This window comes from Oncorhynchus masou, unplaced genomic scaffold (genome assembly GCF_036934945.1).
Source record: "Oncorhynchus masou masou isolate Uvic2021 unplaced genomic scaffold, UVic_Omas_1.1 unplaced_scaffold_2429, whole genome shotgun sequence".
Taxonomy (NCBI): domain Eukaryota; kingdom Metazoa; phylum Chordata; class Actinopteri; order Salmoniformes; family Salmonidae; genus Oncorhynchus; species Oncorhynchus masou.
Window position 1 is genome coordinate 18,766 of NW_027008882.1, and position 16,235 is coordinate 35,000.

At 47.3% G+C, this 16,235-nt stretch overlaps 1 protein-coding gene across 1 annotated transcript in view; it reads left to right on the forward strand.

The window, feature by feature from the left end:
• Positions 1-9,252: 9,252 nt before the first annotated feature.
• LOC135533524 (tripartite motif-containing protein 16-like) overlaps positions 9,253-16,235 on the forward strand; it is a 10,926-nt gene continuing 3,943 nt past the window's right edge. The window contains exons 1-3 of the mRNA XM_064960806.1: positions 9,253-9,941; positions 10,376-10,471; positions 12,792-13,025. Of these exons, the coding sequence (XP_064816878.1) occupies positions 9,345-9,941; positions 10,376-10,471; positions 12,792-13,025 (927 nt within the window). The 5' untranslated portion in view covers positions 9,253-9,344. The remainder of the gene's footprint in view (positions 9,942-10,375; positions 10,472-12,791; positions 13,026-16,235) is intronic.

Sequence of the window (16,235 nt, forward strand, 5' to 3'; positions counted from 1 at the left end):
ATAGGTTAACATAACTGAAGAGGTATAGTTTAACTTTCATAAAAAATGCTCAAAATTAGTTGAAAAGATTCTTCACCTCCACAAATGAAGTATTAAAAACATGTGAGAAAATGTGTAAACAGATTCAAGTTGTGAAATCCACTCATTTGGGATCTGGTGTTACACTAAAAGGGCGTTATCCTCAACGGGATCGGTCTCCCCCTGTGAGACGGTTGAGCTAATGTAGGCTAATGTGATTAGCATGAGGTTGAGCTAACGTAGGCTAATGTGATTAGCATGCGGTTGTAAGTAACAATAACATTTCCCAGGACATAGACATGTCTGATATTGGCAGAAAGCTTAAATTCTTGTTCATCTAACTGCCCTCTCCTATTTACAGTAGCTATTACAGTGGAATAATACCATTAGGAGGTCTCAATACAACATTTTGAACAGAATGGTTCATTGAATCAGTCTTCAACTTTGCAAATACACTGCTGACATTTAATGGCCAAAGTCTAAATTGTCTCAAACCTGACATATTACATTATGGCCCAACTCTTGTATTTCAACGATGGGAAGAAAAAAACATGTTTTTGTTTGCATTCATCTTTTACCAGATCTAATGTGTTATATTCTCCAACATTCATGTCACATTTCCACAAACCTCAAAACGTCATTTTAAATGGTATCAAGGAAATGCCTATCCCTACTTCAGGTCCTGAGCGACCCGCAGTTACATTTGGAAATGTCCTTAAGAGGGTATCACTGTCTACAGACATGTCGATAAATGTAGTCTTGTCATCTTTGATTGTTTACTAATACTCTACTGTACTCACTCTGTTTACTAATACTCTACTGTACTCACTCTGTTTACTACACTACTGTACTCACTCTGTTTACTACACTACTGTACTCACTCTGTTTACTACACTACTGTACTCACTCTGTTTACTACACTACTGTACTCACTCTGTTTACTACACTACTGTACTCACTCTGTTTACTACACTACTGTACTCACTCTGTTTACTACACTACTGTACTCACTCTGTTTACTACACTACTGCCTCCTAGCTTCAAGAGTGTTAATAACTTCTTGGAACTACTCCTCCCGGATCCGGGAGAATTGTCATCAACTGACACTCATTAGCATAACGCAACGGACAAAAAACTCCATCTAGAAAATATTAATATTCATGAAATCACAAGTGAAATACATTGATACACAGCTTAGCCTTTTGTTAATCACCCTGTCATCTCAGATTTTGAAATTATGCTTTACAGCCAAAGCAAGACAAGGATTTGTGTAAGTTTATCGATAGCCTAGCACAGCATTATGCCCAGCTAGCAGTAGGCAGCTTGGTAACGAAAATCAGAAAAGAAATCAAATTAAATCATTTACCTTTGATGAGCTTCGGATGTTTTCACTCACGAGACTCCCAGTTAGATAGCAAATGTTCCTTTTGTGGCATAAATATTATTTTTGTAGCCGATATAGCTCCGTTATTTCTTCACGTTTGGCTGAGAAATCGACCGTAAATTGCGGTCATGACGACGCGAAAAATATTCCAAATTAGATCCATAATATTGGCAAACTTTTTATAATCAATCCTCAAGGTGTTTTTCAAAATATCTGTTTGATGATATATCAACCAGGTCAGTTAGTAGAAACAATGGCCACACAAATCACTCTGAGAGACACCATCTGACCACTAACACAATGTTGTCGCTCATGCTCAGTTTTCAAAATAAAAGCCTGGAACTGTCTTGTGACACTAGAAACATTAGGGAAGCTATAGAAAAAGGAATCTGGTTGATATCCCTTTCACTGCTCAATAGGAACGCAGAGGTTTCTAAATAAGAGTCACTTCCTGATTGGCTTTTTCTCAGGCTTTCGCCTGCAATATCAGTTCTGTTGTACTCACAGACAATATTTTTACAGTTTTGGAAACTTTAGAGTGTTTTCTATCAAAAGCTGTCAATTATATGCATATTCTATTATCTGGTCCTGAAAAATAGCCCATTTACTTTGGGAACGTTATTTTTCCAAAAATGAAAATAGTGCCCCTAGTTTCAAGAGGTTTTTAAGCATGTCCCAATTTAGGTTACCAAGCAGCACGAGCTCTGAAGATAGATGGGGGGCAATCAGTTCACTTTTGGTGTCCAGGGCACATCTGGGGGCAGAGGCTGGTTTAAATGATGTTTCTAGAGACAATATTTCTCTCATCGTCACTCAATGCCTATGTTTACCTCCACTGTATTCACATATTGAGCAGGACTGGAGGCTCTACAGTGAAATAAGACAATAAATACCAACCAGAACAGCAATAGACAAGGCATATTGAGCAGGACTATTGACATTGAGGAGAGGCATGCTTAGCCAAGTGATCATAAGGGTTCAGTGAGTTCAGTGGTTGGGGTCACGATTCAGACAGCTAGCTAGGCCGTTTGTAGCAGGCTAGCAGATGGCTAGCGAGCCGGCTACCAGGAAGAGGCTAACAAGCTAGCAGATGATGGAGGAAGTCTGTTTTTAGCCTCCTCGTGCGTTTCCGTTGGTAGACCAGTAGTGATAGATTAGTGGGGTTCCGTGTGGTAAAGGGGACCAGTCCAATTGGCAAAATAAGTATAGTGGCCCAAGATATTGTCCGATGGACCTATATCAGTCGATATGCTCTAGACAGCTAACATTAGCGGGCCGCATTTAGCAGATGGGCGTTCAGGTGACGTCGCGACAAAGGGGCCTGTCGAATAAGCCCCTCGGGCAGATAACGTGGTCCTAGCATGGGCCAGCTCCAGGCTAATTGGTGCTAGCTTCGGGACAGAGATGTTAGCCAGGAGTAGACACACGGACTGCAGCTAGCTAGCTGCAATGATCCAGGCGAAAAGGTACAGAGCTTGCGGTGGGAATCCGGGGATATGGAGAAGACAGGTCCGGTATGCTTTGGCTAGAATTGCGTTGTGAAGGCTGGCGAGAGATTTCAGAGCTAAAAGGTTAGCTGATGACCACTAGCACTGGTTAGCTGACCTCTAGCAAATAGCTAGGACAGAGACATGCATTATATCATTATATATTTCTACAGCGCTTTTTAACCCACACAGGGTTTATAACCCACACAAAGGTTTTGACCCACACAGGGTTTATGCTTAAAAGTTTTAACTTGTCCACACAGGTCTAGACCCATCCGGTCCACAAATATGTCTCACATGCACCACTAATCATGGACTGGAATGTGGCTGTTTGGTTTTTATCAGCAAGCCATCTCTTAAACAGTTGCCAGCCAAAGCTTCAAAAGTCTTGTCCCAGTTAACTCAGAAAGGAAAGAGAGAGATTTTCCTACATTTGAATATAAACATTTATTTTATCAAACAAAACTATGCTACATTTTATCTCTGGGACCCTCGGGATGACAAATCAGAGCAGATGACTGAATGTAAGTACATTATTTACCTACAGAGGTGTCACGGCTGTCGTTGGTGGAAGGAGAGGAGGACCAAAGTGCAGCGTATTCATAATGAGTTTAATGAAGATGAATACTTGAACAAAAAAACAACAAACCGACACAACGAACAGTTCTGCAAGGTGCAACAAAACACTAAACAGAAAATAATCACTCACAACTCAAGTGGGAAAAACAGGCTGCCTAAGTATGGTCCTCAATCAGGGACAACGATTGACAGCTACCTCTGATTGAGAGCCATACCAGGCCAAACATAGAATGCCCACCCCAACTCACGCCCTGACCAACCTAAAATATGCCCTGACCAACCTAAAATAGAGACAAAAACAAGGAACCAAGGTCAGGACATGACAAGAGGTGAATGTATCAAACCAGTTGCTGCTATAACATGTTTTTTCTCTCACCAAACAATAGTATTATTCCACTGTAATAGCTACTGTAAATTGGACAGTGCAGTTAGATTAACCTCACTAGGTTAGGGGGCACTATTTTCACCACCGGATGAAAAGCCCAAGGTAAACGGCCTGCTATTCAGGCCCAGAAACTAGGATATACATAGAGTGGGGCAAAAAAGTATTTAGTCAGCCACCAATTGTGCAAGTTCTCCCACTTAAAAAGATGAGAGGCCTGTAATTTTCATCATAGGTACACTTCAACGCTGACAGACAAAATGAGGAGAAGAAATCCAGAAAATCACATCGTAGGATTTTTAATGAATTGTTAGCGTCCAGCACCTCGTATAAAGGTTAACAAGAATGTTTTCAGTCCATACAAGACATGTCCTGTAAAGTTTACTGTTACTTACAACGTCATGTTGTCACATTAGCAACAACCATCCCGGTACACCGATCCTGAAGAGATCCTTAAGAGTTATTAATGTACTCTGTGAGGTAGAGAGGTAGAGACAGCAGGGTGACTACAGGGTTACCACCACACAGTCCTGTATATATTAATATACTCTGTGAGGAAGAGAGGTAGAGACAGCAGGGTGACTACAGGGTTACCACCACACAGTCCTGTATATATTAATGTACTCTGTGAGGTAGAGAGGTAGAGACAGCAGGGTGACTACAGGGTTACCACCACACAGTCCTGTATATATTAATGTACTCTGTGAGGTAGAGAGGTAGAGACAGCAGGGTGACTACAGGGTTACCACCACACAGTTACTAATGCTAGACATAGGAGACATACAGGTAGTGGGTTAGTGATCCTAGACAGGGAGACAAACAGGTAGTGGGTTAGTGATCCTAGACAGAGGAGACATACAGGTAGTGGGTTAGTGATCCTAGACAGGGGAGACATACAGGTAGTGGGTTAGTGATCCTAGACAGGGGAGACATACAGGTAGTGGGTTAGTGATCCTAGACAGGGGAGACATACAGGTAGTGGGTTAGTGATCCTAGACAGGGGAGACATACAGGTAGTGGGTTAGTGATCCTAGACAGAGGAGACATACAGGTAGTGGGTTAATGTGGGTTAGTGATCCTAGACAGAGGAGACATACAGGTAGTGGGTTAGTGATCCTAGACAGAGGAGACATACAGGTAGTGGGTTAGTGATCCTAGACAGAGGAGACATACAGGTAGTGGGTTAGTGATCCTAGACAGAGGAGACATACAGGTAGTGGGTTAGTGATCCTAGACAGAGGAGACATACAGGTAGTGGGTTAGTGATCCTAGACAGGGGAGACATACAGGTAGTGGGTTAGTGATCCTAGACAGAGGAGACATAGAGGTAGTGGGTTAGTGATCCTAGACAGAGGAGACATACAGGTAGTGGGTTAGTGATCCTAGACAGGGGAGACATACAGGTAGTGGGTTAATGTGGGTTAGTGATCCTAGACAGAGGAGACATACAGGTAGTGGGTTAATGTGTGTTTTTGTGGTGTGAGTGTGAGTTGACTACAGGAATAATCCTAGGTGTCTGTTGCCTGGGTCATAGATTTGTGTTTTTGACAACTCTCATTACATTTGGCATCACCATGAGTGACAAGGATTTGGCATGATTACACAAATAGACTGGGACTCAGGCTAAGGTCTGCAGCAGTGAGGAATGTGTGTGAGAATTTTTTTTATTTAAATTTTACCTTTATTTAACCAGGCAAGTCAGTTAAGAACAAATTCTTATTTTCAATGACGGCCTGGGAACAGTAGGTTAACTGCCTGTTCAGGGGCAGAACGACAGATTTGTACCATGTCAGCTCGGGGTTTGAACTCGCAATCTTCCAGTTACTAGTCCAACACTCTAACCACTAGGCTACACTAGGCTACCCTGCCAAGTGGTTAGAGGGAAGAGCATGTTGTGGTGAGAACAGAACAGTGGAAGACACACTACAGATTATTCATAAGTATTCAGGAACTATTCAGAAACTATTCAGGAACTATTCAGAAGTTTCTGTGCTAGTTTCTGTTCTCTGGCATGTCTCCACCCAGCTAGGTCCTTTGCAGATACCAACAAACAGGACATGTCACTTACAGTGGTCACACCCAACCAGAACCGGCCGCATTCCTGAGTTAAACAAAGACAGTTTGTATCAGCAGAAAAATACTAGCTCAAAACAATAGACAATTATCTGTGTAGAAAACAGCATAGCATGTCTAATTGGTAATTTTCCACAACACTATAAGGGTTACCACCACACAGTCCTGTATATATTAATGTACTGTGTGTGATGATGGAATGAGGTGAGGACCAAAGCGCAGTGCTAATCATATATATATTTCACCGAGAACACTAAAAAAAAATAGCGAAGGAGAAACAAAACGAAACAGTTCTGAAAGGTGACATACAAATAACAGAAAACAATCACCCACGAAACACAGGTGGGAAAAGGCTACCTAAGTATGATTCTCAATCAGAGACAACTAACGACACCTGCCTCTGATTGAGAACCATACCAGGCCAAACACAAAACACAACATAGAAAAAGGAACATAGACAACCCACCCAACTCACGCCCTGACCATACTAAAACAAAGACATAACAGAGGAACTAAGGTCAGAACGTGACAGTACCCCCTCCCCCCAAAGGTGCGGACTTCGGCCGCAAAACCTGAACCCATAGGGGAGGGTCTGGGTGGGTGTCTGTCTGTCCACAGTGGCGGCTCTGGCGCGGGACGTGGACCCCACTCCACCATACTCATACTCTTTGTCCCACTCGCCTCCGTGGCCTCTTTCGAGCGGCGACCCTCGCTGCCGACCTCGGACTGGGGAGCCTAGCAATGGGTGCCGAATGGACCGGAGATTCCGGCAGCTCTGACGCGAAGGGCGACTCCGACAGCGCCGGAGTGACGGGCGATTCTTGCAGCTCCTGGATGACGGGCAGCTCTGGCAGCTCCAGACTGTAGGGAGGAGATGGAGAGACAGCCTGGTGCGGGGGCTGCCACCAGAAGGCTGGTGCGTGGAGGCGGCACCGGATAGACCGGCCAGTGGAAGCGCACTTGAGGTCTCGAGCACCGAGCCTGCACAACCCTACCTGGTTGGACACTCCGTCGGAGCCAGGCCAGTGCGGCGAGGTGGAAAAGACCACACTGGGCTGTGTTGGCGAACCGGGAATACCGTGCGCAGAGCTGGTGCCACCCCCTTTGCTATGAAGCCCCTACATAAGATCTGGTGCAAACAATTACCTTCAGAAGTCACATAATGAATTAAATAAAGTCCACCTGTAGGCAATCTAAGTATCACATGATATATCACATGATCTCAGTATAAATACACCTGTTCTGAAAGACCCCAGAGTCTGCAACACCACTAAGCATGGGGCACCACTAAGCAAGGCGCACCACTAAGCAAGGGGCACCACTAAGCAAGGGCACCATGAAGACCAAGGAGCACCACTAAGCAAGGGCACCATGAAGACCAAGGAGCACCACTAAGCAAGGGGCACCACCAAGCAAGGGCACCACCAAGCAAGGGCACCACTAAGCAATGGGCACCACTAAGCATGGGGCACCACTAAGCAAGGGGCACCACTAAGCATGGGGCACCACTAAGCAAGGAGCACCATGAAGACCAAGGAGCACCACTAAGCAAGGGGCACCACCAAGCAAGGGGCACCACCAAGCAAGGGCACCACTAAGCAATGGGCACCACTAAGCATGGGGCACCACTAAGCAAGGGGCACCACTAACCATGGGGCACCACTAAGCAAGGGGCACGATGAAGACCAAGGAGCACCACTAAGCAAGGGGCACCACTAAGCAAGGGGCACCACTAAGCAAGGGGCACCACTAAGCAAGGGGCACCATGAAGACCAAGGAGCTCTCCATACAGGTTAGGGAAGTAGTGGAGAAGTACAGACCAGGGTTGAGTTATAAAAACATATCAGAAACTTTAAACACCCCACAGAGCCCCATTAAATACATTATTCAAAAAATGGAAAGAATATGGCACCACAACAAACCTGCCAAGAGAGGGCCGTCCACCAAAACTCATGGACCAGGCAAGGAGGGCATTAGTCAGAGAGGCAACAAAGAGACCAAAGATAACCCTGAAGGATCTGCAAAACTCCACAGTGAGATTGGAGTATCTGTCCATAGGACCACTTTAAGCCGAACACTCCACAGAGCTGGGCTTTACGGAAGAGTGGCCAGAAAAATGCCATTGCTTAGAAATAAAACAAGCAAACACGTTTGGTGTTCGCAAAAAGGCATGTGGGAGACTCCCCAAACATATGGAAGAATGTACTCTGGCCATCAAGGAAAACGCTATGTCTGGCACAAACCCAACACCTCTAATTACCCCGAGAGCACCATCCCCACAGTGAAGCATGGTGGTGGCAGCATCATGCTTTGGGGATGCTTTTTTTAGGAGGGACTGGAAACTGGTCAGAATTGAAGGAATGATGGATGGTGCTAAATACAGGGAAATTCTTGAGGCAAACCTGTTTCAGTCTTCTAGAGATTTGAGACTGGGACGGAGGTTCACCTTCCAGCAGGACAATGACCCAAAGCATACTGCTAAAGCAACACTCTAGTGGCTTAAGAGGACACATTTAAATGTCTTGGAATGGCCAAGTCAAAGCCCAGACCTCAATCCAATTGTGGTATGACTTAAAGATTGCTGTACACCAGCAGGAACCCATCCAACTTGAAGGAGCTGGAGAAGTTTAGCATTGAAACGTGGGAAAAAATCCCAGTGGCTCGATGTGCCAAGCTCATAGAGACATATCCCAAGGGACTTGCAGCTGTAATTGCAGCAAAAGGTGGATCTACAAAGTATTGACGTTGGGGAGTTGAATAGTTTTGCACGCTCCAGTTTTCTTTTCTTTTTTCTCTTATTTCTTGTTTGTTTCACAATAAAGTGGTAGACATGTAGGCATTCAAAGTGGTAGACATGTAGGCATTCAAAGTGGTAGGCATGTTGTGTAAATCAAATGTTACCAACTCTCCAAAAATCTTTTTTAATTTCAGGTTGTAAGGCAACAAAATAGGAAAAATGCCAAGGGGGGTGAATAATTTCGCAAGGCACTATAGACGGCATTACAGGGCATTCAGAAGTTATTCAGAGACCTTTGGACACCTTTGGTTACATTAGTCTTTTTCTAAAATGGATTAAATAAAATCTAATCAGGAACTATAATTTAACCTAGGAACCAAAATCTTTGTCTCCTTCTCGACGTTGCATGCATTTCTTTCTCTCTCCCTCCCTCTTACCCCTCCATCCCTCTCTCTAACCCCTCCCTCTCTATAACCCCTCCCCCTCTAACCTCTCCCTCCCTCTCTCTAACCCCTCCCTCTCTCTAACCCCTCCCCCTCTAACCCCTCCCTCTCTCCTTCCCTCTAAACTCACCAATCTGGCAGAACCAGAAAGTCCACACCTCCCCAAAACTAACTTCTGTGAAAACAAAACTGATCTGAGTCTCTCTGTCGTCTGTCTGTGTGAGAGTGAACAACCGTCCAAATGGCTCAACAGGGAGATCTGCTGGACCAGGACCAGTTCTGTTGTTCTGTCTGTCTGGATCTACTGAAGGAACCGGTCACCATCCCATGTGGACACAATTACTGTAGAAAATGTATTGAGGGCTGCTGGGATCAGGATGTTCTGAAAGGGGTCTATAGCTGTCCTCAGTGCAGAGAGACATTCACTCCAAGGCCTAATCTGATGAAAAATAACATGTTGGCTGAAGTGGTGGAGAAACTGAGGAAGACAGGACTCCAGGCTGCTCCCCCTCCTGCTCTGTGCTATGCTGGACCTGGAGATGTGGCGTGTGATTTCTGCACTGGGACCAGAAAGCAGAAAGCCCTCATGTCCTGTCTGGTGTGTCTGGCCTCTTACTGTGAGACTCACCTCCAACCTCACTATGAATTTCCTGCTTTCAAGAAGCACAAGCTGGTCAAAGCCACCGCACAACTACAGGAGAAGATCTGCTCTCATCATGAAAAACTGCTGGAGGTTTACTGTCGTACCGATCAGCAGTGTATCTGTATGCTGTGTACAATGGATGAACATAAAGGCCATGATACAGTGTCAGCTGCAGCAGAGAGGACTGAGAAACAGGTAAGACCAGAACAACTTGTTGGTGGCTGTCTGATAAACAAGGAATTAAAGCTACAGTAGGAACTAAATCTGTTTGAATATGAGATCATTTTTTTATATACAATATGAAATGGATCCACAAATATGAACACAAATCTTGAGTATATAGATATGTTAACCCAGATTCTCCAAATGAATCACCATTTTCTAAAGTCAAACACTATTATCATTCTGAATGGCCTTTTATGAGTCCAAAGTTCAGTCTCAACCCCTTGATACATGTAGGCCTACCATAAAAACTACAATCATTCACATAGCAACATAATATCATATTGTAAAGGGACTTCCTCAGGATTGTAGACCTACCTCTCTATGGGTCCTATGTCACATTACTATACTATTGATCTACTGGACTAATAAAGCTTGATAGCTCATTGAAGAGTGATTCTCCACAGAGGCAGCTGGGGATGAGTCAGCAGAAGGTCCAGCAGAGATTCCAGGAGAGAGAGAAGGAGCTGAAGAAGCTCCAACAGGCTGTGAAGTCTTTCAAGGTGAGTATTGTTGATCAGAGGAGACACACCATTTCACTTCTCTCCTCCAGTCAGAGAGAGAGAGAGAGGGGCCCCTGTCCAATCCCACTGACCCCACTGTTGGGAACAGGCTGTCTGGACCCCTTTCAGAGAATAGACTGGTTCATGTAACCAACTGGGCTGCCTCATCACATAACCATGAGTAACCATGACTGACTCATGCCCCCTATACATTAAAATGGAACTGTCTCTCTCTCAATTCAATTTAAAGGTCTTTATTGGCATGGAAATATATGTTTATATTGCCAAAGCAAGTGAAATAGACAATAAACAAAAGTGAAATATACAATCAGAAATGAACAGTAAACATTACACTTGGAAGTGATTTGGGGGATGGGGGAGGGTCTATTAGAAGTTAGTAGGACTCTTTTATTTTCTCAGAAGTACTGAGTTCGGTAGGAGGATTTAGAGGTGTAAACCGTGATTGAACACACTCCACCACAGTAGGTGGCGCCATGCACCTTTAACGTTGGTTTGAGGACCTCCATTATATCATAGAAGAAGAAGTTGGTCTGTGAGGGTTTTGTTGTTCCTGAGGAGGGCTACTATTATTTTTATTTTCAAGTATTTTCAGATTGTATTAAAGCCAAAGCTAAAGCTTCCCTAAACAATTCAATATATCAGTCAATATATTTTCTCTGTGATTTATTTTCTCTCCGTCAACCGTTCCATCGCATCTTAACCGTCTTACCGGGCGGGCACTAGGACCCGGGGAGGCTGCTGCTGCAGAGGCTGCTGCACCGCTCGTGACTGTCAGTCCTCCTTGTAGCTCATTGGTTAAGCTGTGGCTCGAGACTGTTAACAGTTAACGGACAGGAAACGGCTCTGACAGGACACATTCATGTCGAGGCAGTGATGTGAATGTGTGGTAAATTAGAATAGAGAGAGAGAGTTTTCACTACTATAGACTTTGGTCATAATCAAAGCTTTGTTAACCAATAGGGTTTTATGTGAGGCTGCCTGTAAGTTACAGTGTAACAGACGTTACTAACGGTAACGGTGTCTTTTAAATTCGACATAAGTTATGTGGCGATGATATCTAGTTAACGTTGTATTTAATGTAGTGTAATGACCTGACTCGATCATAAAGGAACAATTGTCCAGACAGAGGATTGAGTTACGAATTGACGGTTTATTAGCAACTTTACACAGGCTACTGTTTGGCCTGAGCTCACGCCAAATAAATGAAAGATACCCCACAAGCCAATCGGGACCTTCTCTTGTGAAGCCCAGACGTCAGAGAGAGAACAAAGGCTGAAGCTTAACTTCCAATGCCCCGCCCCCTCCACGCCACTCCGCCAACCACCAGGATGCCCGGCATCAGAACATCCCAGGCATTCCTGTGATTGGCAGATAGCAGGTTGATTGGCATGTCGGACCCCGCGAACACTGGGAACTGGTAAGTACAACACAACCAGCTACTAGCCGAACACATAACACACAGCTGTCTGTGCGGGTCGCTACGGTAGTTTAACTATCTGTGCCAGGCTATAAATGACACAGATAATATCTAGTTAACGTTGTATTTAATGTAGTTTTACTATCTGTGCCAGGCTATAAATGACACAGATAACATCTAGTTAACGTTGTATTTAATGTAGTTTCACTATCTGTGCCAGGCTATAAATGACACAGATAACTAGATATTAACGTTGTATTTAATTGATCACAGCTTTCTGCTTTCCATGTAGAGTTTTTGGTAAAAAACATTACATTTGATTATTTTGTCAGCAAAAAAATGCAAAAAATCTTTGTTTATCTTTGTCAAACAGGCTGGACGTCCTCCCAAAGATATGCTTAAAGTTCTGAATGATGATATGAGATATATATGATATACCAAGAGGTGTTCTGTACCTGTCTGTCCAGGAGGGAGGAGAGTAGAGCAGGACCAAGAGGTGTTCTGTACCTGTCTGTCCAGGAGGGAGGAGAGTAGAGCAGGACCAAGAGGTGTTCTGTACCTGTCTGTCCAGGAGGGAGGAGAGTAGAGCAGGACCAAGAGGTGTTCTGTACCTGTCTGTCCAGGAGGGAGGAGAGTAGAGCAGGACCAAGAGGTGTTCTGTACCTGTCTGTCCAGGAGGGAGGAGAGTAGAGCAGGACCAAGAGGTGTTCTGTACCTGTCTGTCCAGGAGGGAGGAGAGTAGAGCAGGACCAAGAGGTGTTCTGTACCTGTCTGTCCAGGAGGGAGAACAAGGCCTGGTGGACCTGGAGAGCAGAGTTCTGACTGAACCTGTCTGTCTATCTCTCTCTCTCTGTCTCTCTCTGTCTCTCTCTCTCTCTCCAGCGCTCTGCACAGTCAGCAGTGGAGGACAGTGATCAGATCTTTACTGAGCTGATCCGCTCCATTGAGAGAAGGAGCTCTGAGGTGAAGGAGCTGATCAGAGCCCAAGAGAAGGCTCAAGTGAGTCAAGCTGAAGGACTCCTGGAGCAACTGAAGCAGGAGATCGCTGAGCTGAGGAAGAGAAGCACTGAGCTGGAGCAGCTCTCACACACAGAGGATCACATCCATTTCCTCCAGGTAACTAAACTGTCTTGTTACATGTGATATGAAATTAACTTCATGGGAAATGTCTCTCTGTCCGTCTCTCTCTGTCCGTCTCTCTCTCTCTCTGTCTGTCTGTCCCTCTCTGTCTGTCCGTCCCTCTCTGTCTGTCCGTCCCTCTCTGTCTGTCTGTCCATCCCTCTCTGTCTGTCTGTCCATCCCTCTCTGTCTGTCTGTCCATCCCTCTCTGTCTGTCTGTCCATCCCTCTCTGTCTGTCTGTCTGTCCATCCCTCTCTGTCTGTCTGTCCATCCCTCTCTGTATATATATCCCATTTAGCAGACGCTTTTGTCCAAAGCGACTTACAAGTCGGCTGGAGCCACTACTTTTGCATATGGGTGGCCCCAGCGGGAATCGAACCCACGACGCTTGGCGTTGCAAGCGCCATGCTCTACCGACTGAGCCACACAGACTGTCTGTCTGTCTGTCCGTCCCTCTCTGTCTGTCTGTCTGTCCATCCCTCTCTGTCTGTCTGTCCATCCCTCTCTGTCTGTCTGTCCCTCTGTCTATCCGTCCCTCTGTCTGTCCGTCCCTCTGTCTCTGTCTGTCCGTCCCTCTCTCTCTGTCGGTCTGTCCGTCCCTCTGTCTGTCTGCCTGTCCGTCACTCTCTCTCTGTCTGTCTGTCCGTCCCTCTGTCTGTCTGTCTGTCCGTCCCTCTGTCTGTCTGTCCGTCCGTCCCTCTGTCTGTCTGTCCGTCCCTCTGTCTGTCTGTCCGTCCCTCTGTCTGTCTGTCCATCCCTCTCTGTCTGTCTGTCCATCCCTCTCTGTCTGTCTGTCTGTCCATCCCTCTCTGTCTGTCTGTCTGTACATCCTCTCTGTCTGTCTGTCCCTCTGTCTGTCTGTCCCTCTGTCTGTCCGTCCCTCTGTCTGTCCGTCCCTCTGTCTCTGTCTGTCCGTCCCTCTGTCTGTCCGTCCCTCTGTCTGTCTCTGTCTGTCCGTCACTCTCTCTCTGTCGGTCTGTCTGTCCCTCTGTCTGTCTGTCTGTCCGTCCCTCTGTCTGTCTGTCCGTCCGTCCCTCTGTCTGTCTGTCCGTCCCTCTGTCTGTCTGTCCGTCCCTCTGTCTGTCTGTCCGTCCCTCTGTCTGTCTGTCCGTCCCTCTGTCTGTCTGTCCGTCCCTCTGTCTGTCTGTCCGTCTCTCTGTCTGTCCGTCCCTCTGTCTCTGTTGGCCTGTCCGTCCCTCTCTCTCTGTCTGCCTGTCCGTCCCTATCTCTCTGTCTGTCCGTCCCTCTGTCTGTCCGTCCCTCTGTCTCTGTCCGCCCCCTCTCTCTCTCTGTCTGTCCGTCCCTCTCTCTCTGTCTGCCTGTCCGTCCCTCTCTCTCTGTCTGCCTGTCCGTCCCTATCTCTCTGTCTGTCCGTCCCTCTGTCTGTCTGTCCCTCTGTCTCTGTCCGCCCCTCTCTCTCTGTCTGTCCGTCCCTCTCTCTCTGTCTGTCTGTCCGTCCCTCTGTCTGTCTGTCCGTCCCTCTGTCTGTCCGTCCCTCTGTCTGTCTGTCCGTCCCTCTGTCTGTCTGTCCGTCCCTCTGTCTGTCTGTCCGTCCCTCTGTCTGTCCGTCCGTCCCTCTCTCTCTGTCGGCCTGTCCGTCCCTATCTCTCTGTCCGTCCCCCTCTCTCTCTCTCTCTCTCTGTCCGTCCCCCTCTCTCTCTCTGTCCGTCCCCCTCTCTCTCTCTGTCCGTCCCCCTCTCTCTCTCTGTCCGTCCCCCTCTCTCTCTCTGTCCGTCCCTCTCTCTCTCTCTGTCCGTCCCCCGCTCTCTCTCTGTCCGTCCCCCGCTCTCTCTCTGTCCGTCCCCCTCTCTCTCTCTGTCCGTCCCCCTCTCTCTCTCTCTCTGTCCGTCCCCCTCTCTCTCTCTCTGTCCGTCCCCCTCTCTCTCTCTCTGTCCGTCCCCCTCTCTCTCTCTGTCCGTCCCTCTCTCTCTCTCTCTGTCCGTCCCTCTGTCCGTCCCTCTCTCTCTCTCTCTCTCTGTCGTCCCCCTCTCTCTCTCTGTCCGTCCCCCCCCTCTCTCTCTCTCTGTCCGTCCCCATCTCTCTCTCTCTGTCCGTCCCTCTCTCTCTCTCTCTGTCCGTCCCTCTCTCTCGCTCTCTGTCCGTCCCCCTCTCTCTCTCTCTGTCCGTCCCTCTCTCTCTGTCCGTCCCTCTCTCTCTCTCTCTGTCCGTCCCTCTCTCTCTCTCTCTCTGTCCGTCCCTCTCTCTCTCTCTCTGTCCGTCCCTCTCTCTCTCTCTCTGTCCGTCTCTCTCTCTCTGTCCGTCCCTCTGTCCGTCCCTCTCTCTCTCCCTCTCTCTCTCTGTCCGTCCCCCTCTCTCTCTCTGTCCGTCCCCCTCTCTCTCTCTGTCCGTCCCCCTCTCTCTCTCTCTGTCCGTCCCCCTCTCTCTCTCTCTGTCCGTCCCCTCTCTCTCTGGCCGTCCCTCTCTCTCTCTCTCTGTCCGTCCCTCTCTCTCTCTCTCTGTCCGTCCCTCTCTCTCTCTCTCTGTCCGTCCCCTCTCTCTCGCTCTCTCTGTCTGTCTCTCTCTCTCTCTCTCTCTCTCTCTCTCTCTCTCTCTCTCTCTCTCTCTCTCTCTCTCTCTCTCTCTCTGTCCGTCTCTCTCTCTGTCTGTCCGTCTCTCTCTCTCTCTCTCTCTGTCCGTCCCTCTCTCTCTCTCTGTCCGTCCCTCTCTCTCTCTCTGTCCGTCCCCTCTCTCTCTCTCTGTCCGTCCCTCTCTCTCGCTCTCTCTGTCTGTCCTCTCTCTCTCTCTCTCTCTCTCTCTCTCTCTCTGTCTGTCCCTCTCTCTCGCTCTCTCTCTCTGTCCGTCCCTCTGTCCGTCCCTCTCTCTCTCTGTCCGTCCCCCTCTCTCTCTCTGTCTGTCCCTCTCTCTCGCTCTCTCTCTCTGTCCGTCTCTCTCTCTCTCTCTCTCTCTCTCTCTCTCTCTCTCTGTCCGTCCCTCTCTCTCGCTCTCTCTCTCTGTCTGTCCCTCTCTCTCGCTCTCTCTCTCTGTCCGTCCCTCTGTCCGTCCCCTCTCTCTCTGTCCGTCCCCTCTCTCTCTCTGTCCGTCCCCCTCTCTCTCTGTCCGTCCCCCTCTCTCTCTCTCTGTCCGTCTCTCTCTCTCTCTGTCCGTCCCTCTCTCTCTCTCTCTGTCCGTCCCTCTCTCTCTGTCCGTCCCTCTCTCTCTGTCCGTCCCCTCTCTCTCTGTCCGTCTCTCTCTCTCTCTCTCTCTCT